The 22492-nt window shown below is 48.8% G+C and overlaps 1 protein-coding gene across 4 annotated transcripts in view; it reads left to right on the top strand.

The window, feature by feature from the left end:
- The window catches only part of Gas7 (growth arrest specific 7), a 231923-nt gene that overhangs the window by 104297 nt on the left and 105134 nt on the right, over positions 1–22492 (top strand). Inside the window, exon 1 of one of the 4 annotated variants that reach the window (XM_075992119.1) lies at positions 11429–11757. The exons of 2 other annotated variants lie outside the window; for them this stretch is intronic. In XM_075992119.1, the coding sequence (XP_075848234.1) occupies positions 11734–11757 (24 nt within the window). In that variant the 5' untranslated portion in view covers positions 11429–11733. Of the gene's footprint in view, positions 1–11428; positions 11758–22492 lie in introns of those variants that run through there. One more of the 4 variants, XM_075992123.1, reaches the window with a different exon arrangement.

Raw genomic sequence — 22492 nt, 5'->3', positions numbered from 1 at the left:
CTTACAATCCAATGCTGCAAAGGATCTCGGGTAAAGTAGGGGCTAGAGGATTGTACAAGGTGTCAAACTGGCATGGAGAAGTGGGAATCTAGAATTAGGTCCCTGGTTCTTAGAGCGAATGTGTAATTCTGGCTTCCTTATGCTCTTCTACCATCTTGATGCCCATCATCTCCAAGATCACGTCTATTTCTTCTGCCTCTCTCTCTCTCCTTAATCACTTCTTAGATTCAAAGTGGAGCAAGAGGGAGGGCATTGTTGCTAGTATTTTTCCTCTGCAAAAGTTTAGCTGATAGTCTGGCATGCAGAGCAGAGCCCAAGAAGGCAGGATTTAGGGGTGAGCAACAACACATTTGGGGTGGAAGGTGTTTTAGGAGGGTGGGGCCTCTGACCCAGGCTACTGATGGGTGGTGTTTTACAGTCCCCAAAGCTGGAGACAAAAATGAGAAGGTAGGAGCTGGGACAAGCTTGAGATCTGGAATGGAGGAGTAGGGCACACAGGGAGCCGACTGAGCCAGACCGGACAGGCTGAATAGTACCTATAGTATGTCGCAGTTTTCCTCTCCCAATGGAAGCTTTAGCCAAATGAACCAGAGTTCCCAAAGTGCTAGGCCAAGACACAATTAGATGAGTACTACAGTGTGGATCTGGAATATTCTCTCAAGTTCCTGTTGAGGGCTTAGTCCTTAGGCTGTGTTCCTATTAATAGATGGTCAAGTCTTCAGGGTTTGGAGCCAACAGGAGTTGGGTCACTGCAGCATACTATGGATGGAGATACTGAGACTCTAGCCTTTCTTTCCTCTTTCCCTGGTTGGTCTTCTAATGACCACGAGTCGAGCAATATTCTCCACCACTCCTGCCAAGATGCTGTCTGCTCCACAGGACCAAAAGTCATTGGGTAAGAACCTCTCAAGCCAGGAGCCAGTATATGTCTTTTCGTCACAATTATTTTGTCGGAGTGTCAGAAAGCTAACAGAATCATCTCTGGGCAAAACATTCAGTCCCAGTCCTATGGAGAGAAGACTTTTCCTTTTGCTCTTCTCACTGTTCATGACTGTGGTGAGAAGAGGGTTCTGGATGGGCTGGGTGAGAGAATGCTCCTCAGGCAGCAATATCCGCCTAAGGCCAATATCCTTGCTGGATTTTCATTGTGACCATTTTTAGGATTGCCATAGTTTCCTAGCGAATGTTAATAATTTCCGATTTGAAGATGAATATAACACTTTCTTTTCAGCCATTTTTAAAGGAAGAAAGTGAGTCCTTTAAAAATATTAACAAAAAGAAAAGCTATATTAAGTTTGCTGGAAATTATAATGGTGGTCAAGGAAAGACAGGCTTTAGGGAGTTACTGGGTATGAAGGTTAAAGGTCACTGGCTGCAGGGCCAGGTGGATGAGAGTTCAAACCCTTTAGCAGAGTGACTTTGGGCAAGTCATTTCATGTCTCTGTGCTGTGGGTGACTCCATTGTAAAACAGTGATGCTAATAGTGAGTTTCTTGGGTGTCAAATGTTTGGCCCAATGCCTGGCAGTCATTGTCAGGGGTAGTTATTGTTATATGAAATCCTCATCAGTTTGACATACTGACCCCAGAGGCTGGAATTCCTGGGCTAACAGTAGCCGTAGGCCAGCCATGGACCAGGGAGCTCTGTGGAACTAAGCTTTCTGTCAACAGCATTCCAGTAGATATCATCTGTCTAGAATTTGGTGTTAAGATTTTGCCACTTGGGCTAGACCGCTAGGGAGGGCCATTCCGATGAGCATTCTACAGCTAGGGAGCTTGAATAGCTGCCACAGAGGCAGGCAGGATGGCTCAGTAGGTTATGGCTATTCTGCCATGCCATGGCGCGCACACCCTTCACACTAGGTGAATGAATGAATGAATGAATGAATGAATGAATGAATGAATGAAACTTGAAAAAGAATAGCATAGCTGATCTGCTTTCTTTAGCAAGCCAGTTTGTAATGTCACCCCACAGCTGGGTTTGGGAAGTTCCCACGCTTTCCTAAGTGATGATGGTGGCCCATGTCTTAAACTATTTCTGTATATAGTGTGGTTGATGTCAAACGCCTGCTTCTCATCCAGGAACCTGACGTTTGGCCACATGCTAGGCTCGCCGTGCCTGTAACCAGCCCCCAGTAATAATCCTGGACCCTTGGCTCAGAGAACACTGCACACAGGCATGCATGAGGATCTGAGTTCAGATCAGCACTGGAAAAAGCCGAGTGGCCACTCCCATGCTTGTAAGCCCAGCTCTGTGAGAGGAGGAGGCCAGAAGATATCTGGGGCTTGCCAACTGCAACTGAACTCCAGGCCCAGTGAGAGACCCTGTCTCCAAGAAGTAAGGCAGAGAGTGACAAAGGAGGACCCCTGATGTCCTTTTCTGAGTCCACGTTTGTGTGTATGTGGCAGGGGCAAACTCTGGATCTGAGGACTCATGAGCTTCCCTGGTAGACAATGATTATGTTTACACATTCTGTCACTGTCCCCGCTGGAGGAATTCAGCATGCCCCGTGTGACTCCACCTGGAGAGGATTTCCCTGGGGAGGACTCTGCAACTTGATTTATTTACTCAGGGCTTTTATCTCTGTCTCCATAGCCCTTCATGGAGTTTGCTTTGTATCCTCTTGCTGAAGTAGCGCTTGACCAATGACTGAGAGCTGTTTCCTAAGCCTTACGTGTTCTCTTAGCCAACCTTAAACCTAGGACTGGTCTTGGGGGCCCCCAGTAGTCTGTCTCTGTCTTCAGAGTAAGGAAGGAGACCAGGGATGGCACCAGCAAAAGTCTTCCCAAAACCAAGCAGGAAGAGGCCCTATGAGACAGACTGAGACAGGCGTTGCTCCTGAGGAGAACCAGTCTCTCAGTAGCCTGTAGGGTGGGACTTGCCTTCTTGCAGGACTAGTGTGATATGGCTCTGCTTCTCACTGAGCGGGGTAAACAGCTCCCGAGTCCCTGTTGGGAATCTTCACACATGGCTTATGCCTCAACTATGACTCAACTATGAGCACTGAAGGACTGAGAACCATCCCAAATTAGTGACCAGGGTGAAGGTGGTGTCAGAGACACCACACCCTGGTCAGTTGTTGCCTGTAACAGCGGCCACCCTCTGAGATAGTGTCAGGATGAAGGAATGTTAAGATCTGCTTCCCTCTGGGGGACCTGACTCATTTAAGGAGTGCGCCTTCGGCTGGGGCTCCGAATACCAGCAAGGGTAGAGGATCTTGGAAGCAGAACACTCGAGCTGTACTGATAAACAGCTGCCCTGACACAAGGACCGGACTAGGAGCGTTTGCAAGCACCTTTGCCTTAAGATCCGAGGTTCAATGGCTGGGTTGCTCTGTGGAGACCACTATGGGGGCAGGGTAGCTTCTGTTCAGACTCCCTTCCTGTCCGCCAGAAGGACGCTCCGAGAAGTGGAGGCCCCATTTGACTAGTTGGAGGAGTGGGGGAACTAGAATAAAATCGGAGGCAGAGGAGACCCAGCTGACACGGAATGGATGCTTGATTCTATCAGCTCTCTCTAGGACATTCTAGTAAGGGTGATACTGGGCCACAGAGTTGAGAGAAGGGGCTGTGGCATACAGCAGGATACACGAGCACAGGTCAGTCCTAAATGCTTTGTGTGCATCTGTTCATTTCCATCTTACCAAATGTATGGCTATTAATAACAGCATCATTATTATTTCCGTTTCCATGGGGATTACCTGTTCCAGACATTGTCCAGAGAGATCAAGTGGCTAGATTAAACCGGGTATAGATCTGAACTCAGCTCCCAAGTTTAATATAGTGATTGTGTGGGCTTGGTAAACTAGCATGGTAGATGGTCACCAGTGTCATGCTCCATGGTAGTGATGTCATAGGCTTTCATCATTACTTTTTTTCACTAATAGACCTTGAAATAAATAGGGAACCACTGAAAAAGTGAACCTTTTAGGCCACCCATGTAGGCCTCATTTCGGTATTGCAAGTGTTCCGGAAACCCCCTGGTTTTCTACACTTTGGGAAACCCCAATTCACAGTCTTGTTTCTTGAGCCGGGTATACAAACCACAGCGAAAAGCCATCAGTCCAGTTTTGGCACCACTGTTCCCCAAAGCCATCTCTGGTCTCAGATCATGTATATCCTGAAACCGACACACACATCCTCAGGTTCTTCTCAGAGCTGAGCTCACCACACCTCATCTTCATGCAGCCAGCAGCCTGACTTCTTGTGGCTGGGGGCATCTGATAGCTCCTTTCAGAGATCTGTCTTTTCCTAATCCCCAGAAGCATGAATGGCTTTTGTGAAGAGGCCTTTGCAGCTATAACTACATTAAGGATCTTGAGATTGTCCTGGGTTATCTGGATAAGCCTTCATACAAATTACATGTATCCTTGGTGAGGGGGCTGTGGGAGATCTGAGTTCACGTGGTTGAGAACGGGCATGCCCAGGGAGGCAAAGGCTGAAGCAACCCAGCCGTAAGAGGAGTGAGCAAAGCAAGGGAAGATTTCTATTATTTCTATTACTGTTTCTATTACTTCTTACAGACATCCTACTCAAGTTGACTTCAAAGGAAAAGGGATTCTCTAGATAGATAGATGTAACTGAACATTCCCAGAAAGTTCAGCTTCAGAAAAGGTTTGATCGGGTGGCTTCGTGAATGTCGGTGCACTGTGACGTCTCTCTGCCTCTGCTTCCTTTTCTTTTTCTCCATTATGTCTTCTGCATTGACCATGTTCCGTGAGATGACTTGTCCAGAGGCCACCCAAAGCATCAGGCTTGCATTCTGTTGTCATGGTACCTCTTGCCCCTAATAATGCCTACCAGAATCTAAGGATTTGTTCTTACAGGACTGTCTTGGGTCATGTGCCCATCTTTGAACTAGTCACTCTGGCCAGGGAAAGGGATCTACTAATTAGCCAGACTGAAATAATTTGTCCTATAAACCATGAGCATGGAAAATGGAAACTTGGGGATGTCTCACAAGTGGCAGGGATATGCTGCACAGATCTGGATGTTGCAAGCTACTTCCATCCTGGTGCATGCAAAAACTGATATGATGCCTTGGAATCCCACAGTGGCTTCTACGCCATTGCCCTGGGTATTCTGGAGATGCCAAGCCAAGCTCCCCGCTACCCTGGCCTCTGGCACAGGAATCTCCTCCCTTCATCGGTTGGGGAATCCTACAGCAGTTACAGCTGCTGTCCTGCTGGGACCATCCATTTGAAAGCCCCATTATCAAAGCATCTTTGAACTTTCTGTTGGGCTTCTGTGACTCATGTTGGATATGGGGAGGGAGGCTCGTGCTGGGAAATAGGAGAGGGAAATGTGGACCAGCACTCCCCTACAATGGGGCTTTCTTTGTCAGCGTCTTTGTGGGGAGTGGGGGCAACTCACTGGAGGCACTGAAGCCACAAAGGAACTGCTGTGACTGGATGGGAAAAATACAAATTTGAAAAGGCTTCCTGCCCCCCTTCATCTCAATTGCAACCAGGCACCCTGATCCTGGGAGTCTAAAGGAAGCTTTAGCTTTTTGGCCAGGGAGGATGACCGCTTGTCAAACCCTGTTCCACGGTGGGCCAGAAGGTGCCATGGTGAATAGGGACTGAACAAGCCATGTGACCAGAGTTTCAGAGCCAGATGCACAAGGCTCAGCCCTCGGTGTGGTGCCTGGTTAACACCTGGGGAAGATTATGGCTCTGACAAAGTCCCTGGACCACCAAGGTCTCCATGCAGGTGCTGCTGTCCCCAGCTGCAGCCTCATGTCCTTGTATCAAAACATGAGCAGTTAAATTGAATCTGAGCCGATTTCTCAGCGAGAACCCATGACCACAGAACCTAGATGGCTTCAGGTGATCTGCCGTAAGGGAGGACATGGATACTAAATGAGATAACACATGGCTTATTGTCCTCCCGAAGCCAAGCTGAAGCCACCTGCGGACCATTGACATCAGGGTCTGGAAAAGTTTCCAGCATCACCTGGCAGATACACAGCAAACTCCCAGTACCTGTGCAGCAGACAGCTTGGCACTTATGATCCTGAGTCTCAGGGTATCCCAGCAGCAGGCACCCACCTTGGTATGTATGATCCTGAGTCTCAGGGTATCCCAGATGTGTCAGGCTTTCCTAGAGCAGAGGTGGTGGTGGTGGCAGAGTTGCTGTGAATTTGCTGCAGAGAAGTCAAGTAAGTGTTTCACTGTGTCCTACAGAGGACATGGAAGAGGACTGTAGGGACCTTCCTGGAGTAGGGGATCTTAGGGGCACAGAAAGAGAGACAGACAGAGACAGCGAGAAAGACCGAGACAGAAGCATCTCAGTGCTTCTGCGTATCTCTTGATGGGGGTGGAGGGAGTGGACACTCGCTTTCATCAGGATGACAAGGAGGTGGTGGCATCAGTAGGCTCTGCCTGGCTGTTACTTTAGGGGAAATGCCATTACATTAACATTGTGTCACAGTTAGCTCCAGCTGTCAACTTGACACAACCCAGAGTCACCTGGGAAGAGTGAGTCTCAACTGGGAAGTTGCCTCCATCAGATTGGCCTGTGGGCATGTCTGGGGGGCGGGCATTTTCTTGCTGATGTTGAAGCTGCAGCCCACTGCAGGCAATACCTAGGGTGTGTAATAAAGTAGTTAAGTGAGTTAGTGAACTATGCTTCTCCGTGGTTTCTGCTTTAAGCTCCTGTGCTGATTTCCCTGTTACGGGGAAGCCCAATGAACCCTTCCCTCCTTCCCAAGTTATTTTTGGTCAGTGTGTTACCACAGCTCAGAAACCAAACTAGTCACCCTTCCCAGCCCCTTCTTGGCCTATTTTGGAAAATACGGCCAGAGAGAGAGGCACAGAAATGATTTGTTTTTGCTAGGCAAGGAAGGTATATCCTTTCTGGGTGCTCTCCTGAGACCTTCACAAAGCACAGGATGTCCTGGAGCCCTGGCCCTTTCCCAGACTGTGCTATAGGTCTCACCATAGAGTAGAGGACTGCTGGCCACCTTCAGGATCCTGGGGTCCAGTGGGCATTGTGGGGACTGATATCTCCAGGCTCACTAGAAATGAACGTCAGCTTCTTGAAGCGCAGCATGATTGCAAGAGGAAAGAAAGGGAGACAGGTACTGAGGGTAGGAGCATCTCGAGCAGGCTAGTTCCAGAATTCAGGACTCTGGAAGCAGCTAATCCAGCTGCCAAGCAGAATTAGCTGTGTCACCTGAAGTTATTGAAGTCACATGAATTCTATATGTATGTATGTGGCTTCTGCACTTCAGATGCCTTTCATGGGCTTTTCAAGTTTTATGCTGGGCATTGTGGGGCACATCAGCATTTGGTAGGCTGAGATAGGCCAGCCTAGGCTACACAGTAAGACCCCACTTCAAAAACAAACAAACAAACAAAAAAACCTTGGACTAGAGAGATGGTTCAATGGCTAAGAGTACTTGCCTTGAAAGCTTGGGGATGTGAGTTCAAATCCCCAAAACCCATGTAGATTCTTGGCCAAGTACATACCTGCAACCCTAGGAGGATTACTTGGGTTTGCTGACTACTAGTCTTCTGATTCAATAGGAGAACCTTTGTCAATAAAGGCAAAGAGTGCTAGATCAACACACCCAATGTGGACCCCCCCTTACACACACACACAGTCAAAGCAAAACCAAGTAATTATCATATTCTCTATGATTCAGGAGTGATATTCTGACCAATTACAAAATCCACTTTAAAATTCTTAACATATTATTAAGCATTCCTCTTTTACTGTGGATCAAAGCTCGGAAAGTCTTTAAAAGTTCCAAGGGTGAGCTCTCTGGGGGAATGGATTTGAGTTAGGGTCACTGGAAGCTAACTCGGGTCTAGGTGATAGGGAGCATCAGGGCTTCTTAGCCTTGGTGTATTGATAATTGGGATAGGGTCTACCTGTGTTGATGGATTGTTTGGGGTTTTCTGTTTGTTTGTTTTGTTTTGTTTGAGAAGGCTGATGCTAGCCTCCCATTTTTCCCTCCTCTAGCCTTGGTCCCCCAAGAGCTGAGATCACAAGCATATGCTACTATACCCAGCTATAGCTGTAGGGTGTTTAGCAGCAAAGCCAGCAGCCTCTCATGTTAGACACCTTCATTTCTACTCCCGTGGGCACATGGCAATCCTTGGAACTTGTGTGCCATGGGTTACAGGAAAAGAAACTAAATGTTGTGTGTAGAATTATAGCTGCAAGTAAGCTGGTCTTGCGATGGGAGGGTACTATAGATCACCCAGTCGGGCCCAGTTTGATCACCAAGGTCCTTGCATGTGGAAGAGAGATGACAGTGTTAACAGGGAGTATTCTGACATGGATGGTTTTAAATGTAGAAGAAAGTCCCTGGCCAAGGGCTGGGCACTGGGCAGCGTTCAGAAGCAGGGAAAGACAAGACGATCTCTAGGAGGAATGCAGTCTATGACCTTGACCTATGACCTTCAAAGTAGTCAGAGGCTAGAAGAGTGTTGTCCCAGGACACATGGAGACTGCTCCAGCAGCCATGGGAGCTAACCCAGCCAGCCCCACTGTGACAGCTAATAAATGTGTCCAAATGGTGCCGAATGGCACTGGGGAGGTAGGGGTGTGGGGGAGGGGAAGAACTACCCTGATTGAGAAATGCTAGCTATACAGAGTGCTGTCTTGTTTCCCTAGGAATGGAAAGGAAGGAGTTTGCCATGTATGGTATGAGGGGAAATGGGTGTCCCCACCCAGTCCAGCTAACTCTGTAAGGTGGGAAAGAGGGTGGATGCCAAGCTGACCCCCACCCCCATGCCTCTGGAGCTGCAACTCTATCATCAGGGACGGCATTCCTGCCTGAGCTTGTACATCTTCAGATGGAGGTAGAAAAGAAGCCAAATGATCTTTAACTGTACTGTAAAAGAGAATATATGTGTATATATAAAAAGTCCCAATAAAACACTGAAATGTCAGTCAAGACCTCAGCAAGGAAAGCCAGAGAGCAGGCAGCATGCCCCTGGGACTGTTTGTGGGAGTCACGGTGGAAGGGAGAGGCCAGAGAGCCCAGCCTGCGCTGCAGGCCACCAAGCCTGGGCACTGGGCCAGGCACATAGCCCCTGGTTTCTTGGGCCCAACCCTGTGCTGTAATTCTGTTTATTTCATTGAAATCCATATGGTTCTGATTTCATCCTTGTAGCCATCATCTTGGCGTGGCTTTGGAGCCAACAACCACGCAAAAACGCCTTTGCATTTGTTCTGGAGAAGGTGGGAAGCTGTACTCTTCCAGGCTTCAGGGGGTAACCACGAGGCCCACATCTGATTTCTGGGACCTCTCCAGGAGTTCAGGGAGGGAGGAAAATGGATGAAGTTGGTTCTGATTCTGGCAAAGGACCCCAGGGCTGGGTCTGATGGGAGGAGCTTGCTGAGTGTGCTGTAGATAACCAAGGGTTGGTTCCCTTTGCATCTCAAGCATCCCTGTATCGCCCTGCTTCTTCATGGTGGTCACATGAGAACTATAGGCTTGACCTTTCTTTGCTGGGCAGCGGTTGGCCACATCTGGAGCAAGCTAAAGGTGGGTAAAGGGTTAGGTTGAGAAAAGGAAGAGACAGAGTTCAAGGGAGGTGTGTAGAACAGAGCAAGCTGACTCCTAGTTGGTTCCAGCTGCTGTAGCAAGGTCAGTGGTTCCCACCCGTCCAGCGTGCATTGAATCACGTGCTCCAGAGGTTATGTAAACATAGGCCCCACCTAGAAGTTTCTGCTGTAGGAAGTCTGGGTGGCCCCAGAGCCTACACTTTCTAACAGATTGCCAGGTGAGGTACCATTGCGGCTGCGGCTGCTCGTCCAAGAATCACACTTCCAGAATGTTGATCCAGAATCAAAATAGTGTATGTCAAATGGAAAACAATACTGGTAATAAATATAAACAGGGCTCATCTGCGTAGGGGTGAAGAAGACCCCTTGTTTGAGCTGAATACTCTTGACCATCAACTGTTGTTTTTTTATCCCAAGGTGAAATAATATATTTTTCCAGTTATCATATAGTAAAAGCAATCTTTTTGGCATGTAGTTCTATGAATTTTAACACATATAGGTTCATATAGACACCCCAATAATCAGGATATAGAAATTCCATTGTTTACAAAATGTTCCTCCCGTGAGTTCCAGACCAGCTTGGCCTACATAACAAGTTCCAGGCTTGTCAAGGCCACATAGTGAGATCCTGTCTCAAAACTTTTTTTTCTTTCTGCATGCCCTTTTCATTCATACCTTCCCCACCCAAACTCCTGGCGCCTTCTCCATCTTCTTGGCTTTGTCTGAGAATGTCACATGAATAGAATAACAAACTATGTAACCTTTGACACCAGCGTTTTAGCATGTGATGTCTGCGTTCTGTCAGCTTGAGGCCTGTGGTGAGGTATATATTGCACCACGGTGATGAGGGATGGTTGGAGCCAAGCTGCTCACCTCAAGGCTGAGATGTAAAATTCACTGTCTCCTTCAAGGACAGTGACCAGAACAACTCCCATTCGGCTTCACTTCTTAAAGTGCCTATCACTTCCTGACAGGTAGGAGACCAAACCCCGAACACTCCAGACTTTGGTGGACATTTAAGATCCAACTGCCAGTCACTGCTCTGAAGGGTTGTGAGTCAGACTGTATGTGCACACTTGTTTTCATGGGCAAATCCCTGAGAGTAGGCGTGCCGAGTCTGATGGCAAATGTGTGCTTAGCATCATGGCAAACTGCCACTTCATTGTGGGGGGTGCACACTGCTTTCCGTGCCCTCGGCCACCTTTGAGAGTTCCCAGTACTCTGCAACCTGCAGGTTCACTGCACTTGGAACCGACAGTCTTCCTTATTCAGGCCTTTCCAGACCACACTTGAGTTCAGAATGAGCCTCACAAAGGATCAGAGACTGGTCCAAGGCACCGGCCTTTATCTAGGATCCTTCTGACTTGGAGACGGTGCTCATTCTTGAGGGTTGGTTGGCTTCAGTGACAGGGAGTTCATTCCACGTTCCACATGCTGAATCTAGGAACCAGGAGCTTGTATGCTGGAGATGGGGGGTGCTCGGCTCTATCCAGGAGGAATACTAAACAAGGAAACAAGGGGAAAAGATACACATTGCAGAAGGTTCTAGACAGCTCCCCTCTATCACACACACACACACACACACACACACACACACACACACACACACACACACATTTTAAGCTAGAGGATCCATTTAGTGTCATTCACCCGGCAGTTGACCTCTTGGCTCTCTGTTTTAGGCAGGCAGTGGCATCTTTGTTTATAGAGACATTCTTGTAATAACACCCGGGCTGCTTCCCTGTGGAACCTAATGGGTTGAGCATTTGTAGTCTGGCATACCTGAACTGGATATTCACACAAACCTAGCTGCTTGGCCTTGGATCCACCTCAGGCGGGAGCTGGCTTTCAGAAGGAACCTGTGCAGCCAGTGAGGCCTCAGCTGAAACCAGAGAGGGTGACTTAATGGAGGAGATTCCTAAGAACAGAGTCCTCCTCTGGAGACCGTCCCACCCCGCTCAGGGGAAGGAGCCCAGCTGTCCTGGAAGGCTGTGGACATGCTTTTCCGATTGCAGAATACTTCGCTTTCATTTTGAATATCATTTGTTTAGTTGCCACGGCAACGTCAAGGCTCTATTTTAATGCTAACCTGCGTGGTTGCAACTTTCTATATATAAATGCTGCTTTGCACAGTGAATTAGCGGATGCCACGGGGAAGAAGTGGATGTGGGAACTGTGGCAAAAAAAAAAAATGACCAGCCTGTCAGATTTATATGAGGATCAACTTCAGGGCTAAGGTGAGTGGGGACCCTGACACTTTGGCCATCTCTCATGCAGATGCCCCAGGTTAGGAGGAACAGGTTCGACTGTTGACCCGCCAACTCCTACAGGCAGGGAAGGATTTCTTAAATAGCCTTTTGGGTTAGGGGTGGACGCTGCTTTCGAGCGACTCTGGTGCCTCTGCTTTCTGTGGTCCTCATGACTTCAGAGAGTCTGGGTTGCATGGTGACCAAGGTTCCAAAAAGGAAAGGAAGCGACTTGGATGGGGTAGGTGTCTGAGAAGGAGGTGTTCCTGGTTTCTGTGGACTTACCTCAGTGCTCCTATTTGGATCTTTCTTCTTTGGTTTTGATTTTTGTTTTCTTTCCACCATGTGGCGAGTCTCTGTAGAGGCTCCAACTGATGTGCTGGAGTTCTTAGGAGAAACCTGGGAAGGTCTGTGGGAATCAACTGGTATCTTTCTCCTATTGGAGATAACAGACAGGTGACATGTCCTGGCAGAGGTCACACAGCAAGCGGAGCATGAAAATTGGAGTTCCGCATGGACCTTCTGACCCCCGGGTGCCACACTGTGCATTCTCTGCTGCGAGGGCAGGGCAGCATACGGAGGGCACAGAGGGCACGTATCAGTCAGAGGAGCCGCAGAAGGGAAGCCTGGTCAGGGCTATGCCTTTCTGTGTTTGAGCTAGAGAAGAGTAATGGGCATGTGATTATATAATGAGACCCAGAAGACAGCTTTGGGAACAAGCATAAAGTTCAAGTGCAGAAAACTTGTGTTTATATGGATTCGAGCTCTTCCTACCCATGGGACAATTTTGCTAGTTTTCCTGAGGCTTTGTTGCCCTTGGGACACTCAGAGGATGCTGACCATCTTCCCACAGCCTTGCAGTGAGTTAGGGTCACATTTGGAGTGATCCCACAGAGGACAGCTTTGGGATGTAGTTGGGGGGGGGGTGACTTGCTTGAGGACAGCATGCTTTGCCAACTGCGAGCATCCACAAGTGTCAGACTGCTGTTCTGTTCTCCAGTAGTTGGGAAAGGGCAAGCTGGTGTTAGAGGATCTTGGCCAACACAGGACAAGTATATTGTTAGAATATCACATTTTAGTGTCCTCTCCTATAATATTAGGCATATAACGAATATTTCAAGGGTGTATGTCTGAAGACATCGACCCTGTTCTTTCTATTGCTGCTGTGATATTTGGTCCCACTAGTTTGCCCACGCTGCTCTTGAACTCCCAGAGTCCAATCTTCTAGCCTCATCCTACTGAATAGATAAAAGAACTACAGGTGCATGCTACTGTACTCTACAATCAATCAGTCAGTCATTCTGTCTGTCTGTCTGTCTAACTCTCTCCTCCTCTCCCCTCCCGTTCTTTCTGACAGTGTCTCAAAATTTAGGCGAGACTGGAATCAACAATCCTCCTGCCTCTGCCCTCCAAGTGCTAGAGTCACAGGCCTAATGTCGTCACTACCCCACCTAGCTCTAAAGGAAAAGATTCAGTAAAATGAGATTGTATCTAGGGATCAGTGTCTCTTGAATCTTGAGTCCCAAGTCACACATTCCGTGCCATCAGTGTCTAGCACAAAAAACAAGATGTCTTGGTGCCTACGTATAGCAAGGGTCAGTGTAGGTTTTAGTCCATTAAGGAAAATATGCTTATTTTGACACTTATCAAACTTTCAAAAGAAATAGAAGTTTGGAAGTTGTCGGCCTCAAGTAGAGTGGTGACCCAATGACCCCAGGATCCCAACAGAATGGCTGTGGATTCCCTTTCCAGTAGAACTCTGGCTCCCCAGGAGGGAGAAGGGCAGGCTTGGGTTGGGTCAGTGTGCAGCGCTGAGAAGCCCCTGTAGAAGCACAGGCAGTGTGAAGCTGCCTAATTGGGAAGTGGCCGGCCTGGCGACAGGGATGGAGCTGTTGTCTTCTCTCTGACAGGCAAACAGGAGTAAGAAAACACCTGTGGTGCTGTGCTCAGGCCCCAGGACAGCTTCATCTAACAGCCTCGGGCAAGACATCTGTGACCCAAGTTCATGGAGACCTCTGTCACTGTCACGCTACGCCCAGGACACTCATTCTTGTGCCCCTGAGGCCTGCAGGAATGAATTCTTCACACCTCCTGGGAGGCTCCAATCCCACCCTCCTCCCACCAGACTCCATGTCCCCAGGTGCTGACTCTCTGGACACTGTGATGACTGTGTCAGCTCTCCAGGCATCCGTCCTCACCCAGGCTCAAATCCTTAACCTCTTTGGTCATCTTCACACACCTTCCTCTCCAACACTCTCTTCAGCTGATGGGTAGGAAGCCAAGTAGGACAGGGTCTACTTTTCCAGGGTCTCTTCTGTTCAAGAAAATGTATCTGTGCTACCTACAGAGGAAAGTTTAGTACAGGCAGGGGAGCAGGGCTCTCGGGGTAGGCAGGGAGGTGGTCACACGTGCGGTTCTTGGAAAGTGCCGACTGATAGCCCAGAAACCAACACTGAGATGCACGCACTAGGGTCAGTGGTAAGAGGTCCATTAAACTGGACAGCTCATTCAGCTCTTTAAAACCAAAAGCCCCTCTTCAAACGACAGGGTATGCAGATAGCCAACAGTTAAAGCCAGCAGTCACAGCTGGTGACCGGCGGCAAAATCAAAAGCAGAACAGTGAGATTTGTGACTTCGTTGTGGTTTTATTTCTGTTTACCGCCCCCCATGAGGTTTCATTTAAATACTGTTCAGTTGATTATCAGCATCTTTAAATCAGCACATTTCAAGAACAAAAATTCAGAGTTCCAGCTCCTCCCAGCCTGCTGTCCCTTGGGGCTCTGATGTGCTGCTGCTGGCTCTCCAGTGTGCTCTCCTGGGTGCCCCAGTCCCCACCCGCCTCTGCTCATCACCATCCCTGAGGCCAGCATGTGGTCATTGTTATTTCACGTAGGTGGGGATGTGTGTGTGAAAAATTCCGTGCACCCATTCCACCGTAAGTGTTAAAGAGTCTATTCCTGCCAGGTGTGTGGTGCATTTGGGATTGTGCCCTGGAGTGCCATTGCCTCTTGGAGGCCAGAAGAGGGTGTCAGAGCCGGTGGAGCTGAAGTTACAGATCTTTGTAAACTCCTTGACATGGGTACATGGAGAGCAAATCCTCCGCAAGAGCAGTATATGCTCTTAGCCACCGAGTCCCCTTTGGTTGACCACTGACTCTTCCGCCTGTAGATTCATTGATACAATGTTGATGGATGTCTTAGTCTGTTTTGTGTCGTCCTAATACTGACAACTAAGTAAGTTACAAAGTCTAGAAATTTACTTGATACATAGTTGTAGAGTTAGGGAAATCTGAAACCCTGGTGGCAACATCTAATGGAGGGACTTCTTGGGGTGGCATCCCATAGTGGAAGGCAGAAAGACAACAGAGTCCAAGGGAGTCACATGCAGAAAGGGGCCAGACTTGTTTTGTTAGCAAGCCCATCCTCAAAGTGACTAAGCCACTCCAGAGATAGCAACACTAATCTACCTAGGAAGGCAGGGCCCTCCTGACCTAATTAGCACTTAAAGGGCCCAACTCCTAACATTGTTGCATTGAATATTAAGTCTCCATCCTGAGAACTCAGGGTTGTATTCTATCCTAAAAAACAAACGAGATTGGCACCTTCAGATGACCTTTAGGGAAAGTATATGGCCATAGCTCCACATTCAGGAAATTGAGTCTCATTCCAAGGGACCAGGTGGGCTGCTCAGACTTAGCAAGGATAACCAGGCATTGAAGGTGCTGGAGGTCTTTGGATGAAAATACACTACCAATTCTTTCTTTCTTTCTTTCTTTATTTATTTACTTTTGAGACAGGATTTCTCTGTGTGTAGCCCTAACTGTCCTCCTGCCTCTGCCTCCCAAGTGCCGGGATTAAAGGCATGTGCCACCACCTTCAGGTTCTTTATAGCATCTAGGCAAGGGTCAACCACATGCTGGTTTCAAATCCCCTGCTGGTAACTCACATGCCATTTCACAATCACTTGGTCACTTCCAGCTGCCTTTCCGGCTAAGGGCTTTGATTGCTGCAGTAGACAGTCTATGTGAGCCCTTTCCAAATGGATTGCTTGGAGAATTGACCCAACGCCCTTGTTTCACAGGCTCCAGCCAAACCACGGATGACTTTGTCTCCCTGGCCCATTTCATTTCTATGTGCTTTGGGGAACTGGGGTTGGGGTTAAATATAAGAGCCCTTCCATGGCGAAGCCGACTGGCACATGGGCACTGCTGTCTCTGCCCACTGGACTTCCAGTTTTTCTTCCTCGCTCTCTACTCTTGCTCTTGGTGCACAGGTCATTGCAGAAAAAGAGATGTCCACATGCAGATAAGCTGACAGGCACAGCTCAGAGTCTGGGAAGAAGCCAACTTGACCCCTGACGCCACACATACACACAGGGTTCCATGCAGTCCAGGCTGGCCTCAAACTCATTACGATAACCCAGGATCAACTTGAACTCCTTGGTCCTTCTGCCTTTACCTCCTGAGTGCTGGGACTACAGGCGTGTATCAGCATGGCCAGTTGATGACTTCTGGGAATTGAACTCATGTATGCTGGGCAGGCATTCAGTCCATTGAGCCTCATCTCATGCATTTCTTATGCACGTCTGTGTCTGGAGACAGATTTGAATAAAAGACTCTCTTTGTGCTTGTAAGTAGCTGATGAGTGCTCATCCCAGGCCACTTCAACCAGAGCAGCCCTGGGTGGAGAAGTTAAGCAGGGTGGGGGTACACCTCCCAGGAGACGGTTTCTTTCCAGGTTTTCAGAATTCAGTGTAGAGGGGAGGAGGCTCGTGTGATTAGCGGGTTAGTGTGGGAGCCTCCTCTCTAGCTGCTTCTGCCTCTTGCTTTGGTGGATGAGTAGAAGCTCCCTGCGAGAGCTCCTAGTTCTGTCAGAGTCCACACAAAACTGCTCGCAGCTGCTCAGCACTCAGTGGCCACCTCCCGGGAGACGTTTCACCGCATGCGATGCTGGTAAGAGCTCTCGCTTGTAGGAATGCGTGTGCTGTGATTTCGCTACTTACCTTCTTAACAGTCCACTTCCCCCTGCTGCTGCCTCTCTCTCCAGTTAACCAGCCTCCCTACTAGCATTGCCTTCCCAGAGTCAAAGGGATAATGAGGCAGTTGGCTGCCTGGCTTCCTCTGCAGACTAGAGTCTTTGGCTTGGGAGGCAGCAGAGGTTCAGTACAGGGAACCAGGGGCAGCCTGGGGTGAAGAGGAATTGGTAGTAGGCTTAGAGACATAACATCAGCTTCAAACCACACTACGAAGTGAAAATAAGAATTCCCCCAAGACTCAAATAAGCTAATACGTATCGGCCTTGTGGCGCCCAACAGACATTGTGCAGCACCTAAGGGCAGCAAACACATCGGATCTCATGACAAAACACAGGCACTGGAACTGGCTGCAGTTTTCCAACGGGCGGGAAATGGGGAAACTTAGGTCCCCATGTCCCCCTATTTAATCTGTCTCCTTTTGAGGTAAGGGCCTATAGGAAAAAAGCGAAGGCATGCGTGGCTCATCTCAGGAAGGGTGGCAGGGCCTTTGCATGATGGTCTGCACCTCTTGTTGGAGGTCCGGAAGTGGGCGCTACACACCTTGCCCTGAAAATCTCTGTGTCTTCCGGCCCTCTTGTCTGGCTAGAGCTTTGAGTCTTGGTGATGGAGAAATAGTCAGGTGAGGATTCACAAAGGGGAAATTCAAGTGTGCTCAGCCAGCAGCTCTCCACATCAGTCCTACATCCGTGAGAACAGCAGGTGGTGGTCCTCGGAATCCCTCTCTTGTCATTTCCATGTCCTTCCTCCTGCTCCTGCGGTCAGCCTGGTCAGTGTCAGGGAGGTTAGATAGTGTTGTTCCCAGTCAGCCTGGTCAGTGTCAGGAAGGTTAGACAGTGTCCTTCTGGGGAATCCTGCACAGTCTGCTGGGAAGGCCCAGGCAGCATCAGCCAGTGAGCCCTGATGCCCTCAGACGATGGCAGCTCACAAAGGTCACCCAGAGACTTAGCAGGTGATGGAAAGCTTTGCAAAGCTAACCCATTTCTACCAGCTTCCCTACACTCTGGCTGAATGGTCACCAAACCTCTGTTAGATAGAGATTTACTGTGTAGTCCAAGCTAGGTCCCAGACTCAGTGCGAGTTCTACCGTGTGCCATCATACTGGCTTGTATTTTCATTTGTATGTGTTGGGGAGAAAAGACCAGTTCCACTTAGGGAAGTGGTTTTCTAAGCTTATTCAAGCAGAATGTGATTGGAACCTAGTGGTGCTTTTTCTGGGATCGTCTGAAGACCAGAAGCTGGGTTGGGGTTTGGGGCAGGCCACTGGGTGAGTGGTTTGTGGGGCTTCTGCTTGCCTATACTCCTGCTCCCAGCCCTGGGTAGTCACAAACATCTCATGCTGGAAATCTCTGTAGGATGTTCTCTCCAGAAGCCATGGAATCTTCCAGGCTCTCCTGTTTGGCTGGAGTGCTGAACTGTAGGGTAGGGAAGATAGATAAAGAGGATTTGACAAAGGGAAAAGCAAGGGGCTCCTGACATCACTCTGTGTTCACAGATGTTTCCTCCCCGGGCCTCTTCCTCCACGGGGCTCACTGGCCACAAATAAATGGGAAGTGGCTGTCAGTGTCACCTCTCCCCGAGGAGCGCTAAGGTCCTAAGCCAGGCTTTGGCTGCTGCTGTACCATCTGACCACAGATCATTCTGTAGCCTCAGTGATTATATTGTAATGCTCACATCAAGATCAGGGCAACCAGAGGACACTCTGTATTGAGACCTGGGAGGCTTGGTGTTCATTCCCAGTCTCCGGCCCTCAACTTCCCCATCTGTAAAATGGCAAGATGGAATCAAGTGAATTAATGCACTGCCTCCCACTACCACAGTCTAAATCCGAGATGGATCCCTTCAGAGGGGATGGAGAGTCGAAAGGACAGGCTTTATCCCTGATGTGGAAAATCTGCCACACAGCACCGCTCGCTGTCTACACAGAGCAAGAAATGACTCACACCTGAATGGAGACTTCCCCATTGCCACCTCCCTGAGGTGGATTTGACTCTCAGTGCCTAGAGTCTAAGTGGGTGGTGTCTTCCCTTGCACGCCCAAGACAAGGCTTCCTGTTTCTGCCACACACGAGATGTTAGCACAGCATGCTTGGGTATGCCTGTGATTGCAAAGTTTTGGGAAAGAGGGTCTCATTTGCAGCTTGCAAGCTCCCTGGTGGTCTAGTGGTTAGGATTCGGCGCTCTCATTTGCAGCTTGCTAAACAGTAACAGAGCATACATATATTTATATTGCAATCTAATATAACTTTAAGGTATTTAAGGAAGACCTTGAATTCGCGGTTCTTTCACCTCTGCCTCCTGAGCGCTGGCTGGGGTTGCAGGGTTAAGTGATGCAGGAGGTCCAATCCACGCCGGCTGGGCAGGTGCTCTACCAGTTGAGCCACACTCCCGGTCCCATTCATTTCTTTTGTTCGTTCCCTATCGTTTTTGAGACAACAGAGCTTCCGAACTCACAGTGTAGCTGAAAGATGACTCTTGGCGTCTAGTCCTCAGGCTGCTACCTCCTGAGTCCTCCCAGACATGTGCCACCCTGCTCAGTTCCAAATTCCGTATTTCGGGAGCAGCGCTTCTCCACCGCTCTCCTGTTGGGGATCTGAGTGAGCAGGTTCCTGTCGTGAGCCCCCACTCACGCGTTTCCATCCTTAGGTCATCCCTTTGATCTCAGCTGTGTTTTTTTCCACTCCAACTTTCTCTTCCTCTCTCCGAGGTCACGACTTCTGACGGTTTCCCGAGTTTCTTCTAAATTGTTTTCTGAGATGCATTCTTCCTTTGAGCTTTCAGGTTGGCATTTCCTCATCTGGGGTCACCTCTCTTACCATCCAAGCCTCCTTTCTTCTCATTCTCGTGGGTCCTGTGCAAGCACACAGAACGCACGTGGCATATACCTCCAAACGCAGCATGTGGACACCTCTTGACCTCTGTGCCTTTTTTGCTTGCAGGAAGGTTGTCTGCCTTTCTAGCGACTATCCCATGGTTTTCATAACACACACACATGCACACACGCACACACGTGCACATGCTTCTGTCCAGTTCCCCGTTCCAGTTTCACAGTGGCTTTCAGACCAGGTGAGCAACTTGCCAAGCCCCTCGCATCACCCTGCACTCCCTGCTGCCCGGTTTGCTGGCAACTTCTAGGCTTCAATGGCAGGTGTAGAGGGAAGGGTAGGTCCTTGATACATGAGTGCCCAGAGGGGGGATGAGATCACTGCCAATCCTGTCCCTCCAGTTAGAAACAGGAACTGGCGAAGGCATAGCTTGCATGCATCTCTACTCAGGGGGCAGGTGGTGAGGGTGCAAATGTGGTTTTCCCCTCCCACAACCCACCCTTGCTCTGGAAGACATCTTTCTCCATTCTTCTGCTGACCTTGTAACTCCTGAGTGGTTTCTCCAGTTGTCTTTGTCTCTCCCAAGATTGAGTAAGTGCTTCCTTCTTTCTTTTCTTCTTTTTGCTAACTCAATAGTGAGTCAGTGGCAAGTTGACCGGCATCCCTGGAGCAGCTTCCAGCACCCCTACCACGGGCCTCACTTCTATTTCCTTTCTCTGCCCCTTTTCTTCCCCATAGTGAGTCAGAGCTGTGTGTCTTCAGGGAATTCAGGTTTGGTTTTCTAGGATTGCAAAAGCAAACCCAAGACCATTTTCTAGATGTGCCAGGCTGCTTTTCTACGCAACCTGAATGTTTATAATGAAAGATCCACCAGGTAATTTTAGATCATGTGGAGATGACAGCTTTTAAGTAAGTGTATTTTTGTAGATGACAGAAAAATAAAAATAAAACCACCAAATCATACCTGTGATTTCTTAGATGTTATTACTTAGACCGAGGCTTAATTTAAGTTGGCTCTTAGTTCAAAACTTTTGAGTAGGCCAAGGTTATGGTTCAGTAACATGTATGTGGCCCCATATTCCATGCCCAGCACTGCTTTAAAAAAAATTAAAAATAATAATGGTTCTAAGGCATAGGGGTGTGATCATTTGTAGCAGCAGACTAAGAATGACTGAACCTGGGAGACACTGAGCTGGGGAACCCCTTAGAATCGTGGGGCCTAGCTCAGGCTTTGTAGCAGTCTCCTTTACCCACTGAGCCATCTCTCCAGCTCTCAGAAGGTTTTAAAAACTGAACACCATTTCTGATTTGTCCAGTCAGTCTTGGGGATCTTTCTGTGGTGTGGACATAGAGAACCTTCTACATACTGCATACTGGAGCTTGGCTGCCTGTCCCTCAACCTCTGCCCTGCACACCCTCAGACCTGGCTGCAGCTGCCACTCCTTGGGGCTGTGTTTTTTCTTTGTCCAATAGCAGCTCATATTAGCATCTTCTCTTCAAGCTCAGGACCTACCAGCTCCTCCTGGGCCTCGGATCAGCTCCTAATCCATCCTCCCCTTCCCAAGATAAGCAGGGGTCAGGCCCTCTAGGTATCGAGGAGTGTTTTCTTAGACAAGCAGGATAAATTATGGTATGCTGGAATTATTTCCTGGTTTGATGTGTGAGACATTGGATTAAGTCCCCCGTGGAGCCCTGAACACTGGGTCCTGGGTGAGGACAAAGGAAGATGGGATAAGGACCTGATTCTTTCCTCAAAGAGGCTTGGAGAAGGCCTTGGGGGACAGTGTATACCAATAAAGGGGATGGGGGAGGAGAATCTGAGTTCAGAGAGCATGGATCAGGAGAGAATTTGTTCTCCTGTGTCTGGAGTTCAGCTCCCCCATCTTTCCTTATGAACCCTGAATTCACCTACAGGATTTGGCCACCAGCTCCACATATCCAGGGCCATACTGACCTCCACGGCCCACGTGAAACCCGGACACAGCCCTCAAGTCGTGGTAACACACTTGGGTTGAACTTGGGTCTAGAGCCAATAAACTCTACGCCTCACCCCTAAACTGGTTCCCATCCCAGCTTGGATGCCAGGATCTGGTTCTGGCTTTTCCCGTTCTCTTTGGAACCAGCTTCACTTTCTCCCACTGCCCTTGTCCCATTGGATACCCAGCGCTTTGTGCTTCTTGCATCATGTCCCTGGCACTTGGGTTAAGCCCTTCCTCTTTATCCCCACTATGGGGCAAATTCTTTATCTTCTCAGAAGCCTCCCTTCATCCTCCCAGCCCACAGGGATCCCGCCCTCCCTGGATTCTGAAAGCACTTATTGTCTCCAGACTTAGCCTTTTGGCATGGCTACAGTCTGTCTTGAAAGCTGTTTCTCCCCTCCCCCACCTCCACCCCCGTTTGTGACTTATCTCTAGCTTCCAAATTTTAAGAGCTGGACATTACTGTAATAGTGCTCGCGTCCTCCATAGCAACAGGAAATGATGATTAGTAACTATTAGCTGGTTAATTGATCACGGAACCCAGGGACCACACGTGAGGGAGGGGATGCCTGATACCCTATCCTCTGGAGACTGCGCGGGGGTGAATAACTTCTCCCTTCATAACTATGAAGCATTTAGGAAAAGTGAGTCATCAGCATAGCCAGATGTTCCTTCTTATTAATTATCATTATAACACAACCCGATTCATCCTGCAGAGGACCAGGGCCTGCAGCAAAGCGGCCTGCTTGGGTTGTTAGTTTTCAACCCAGCTGAAACAAAGAATAATGCCTGTGGGTCAGTCGTGTCTGTCTCTATGAAAATGAATACCAGTCTCTTGCCCTTCAATCGTGAGCTCCTCTCCTTTGTACCTATGGCCCTAGATGTAGACATC

The sequence above is a fragment of the Microtus pennsylvanicus genome, chromosome 11 (genome assembly GCF_037038515.1).
Source record: "Microtus pennsylvanicus isolate mMicPen1 chromosome 11, mMicPen1.hap1, whole genome shotgun sequence".
Taxonomy (NCBI): domain Eukaryota; kingdom Metazoa; phylum Chordata; class Mammalia; order Rodentia; family Cricetidae; genus Microtus; species Microtus pennsylvanicus.
This window is presented reverse-complemented; position numbering and strand designations above follow the sequence as displayed.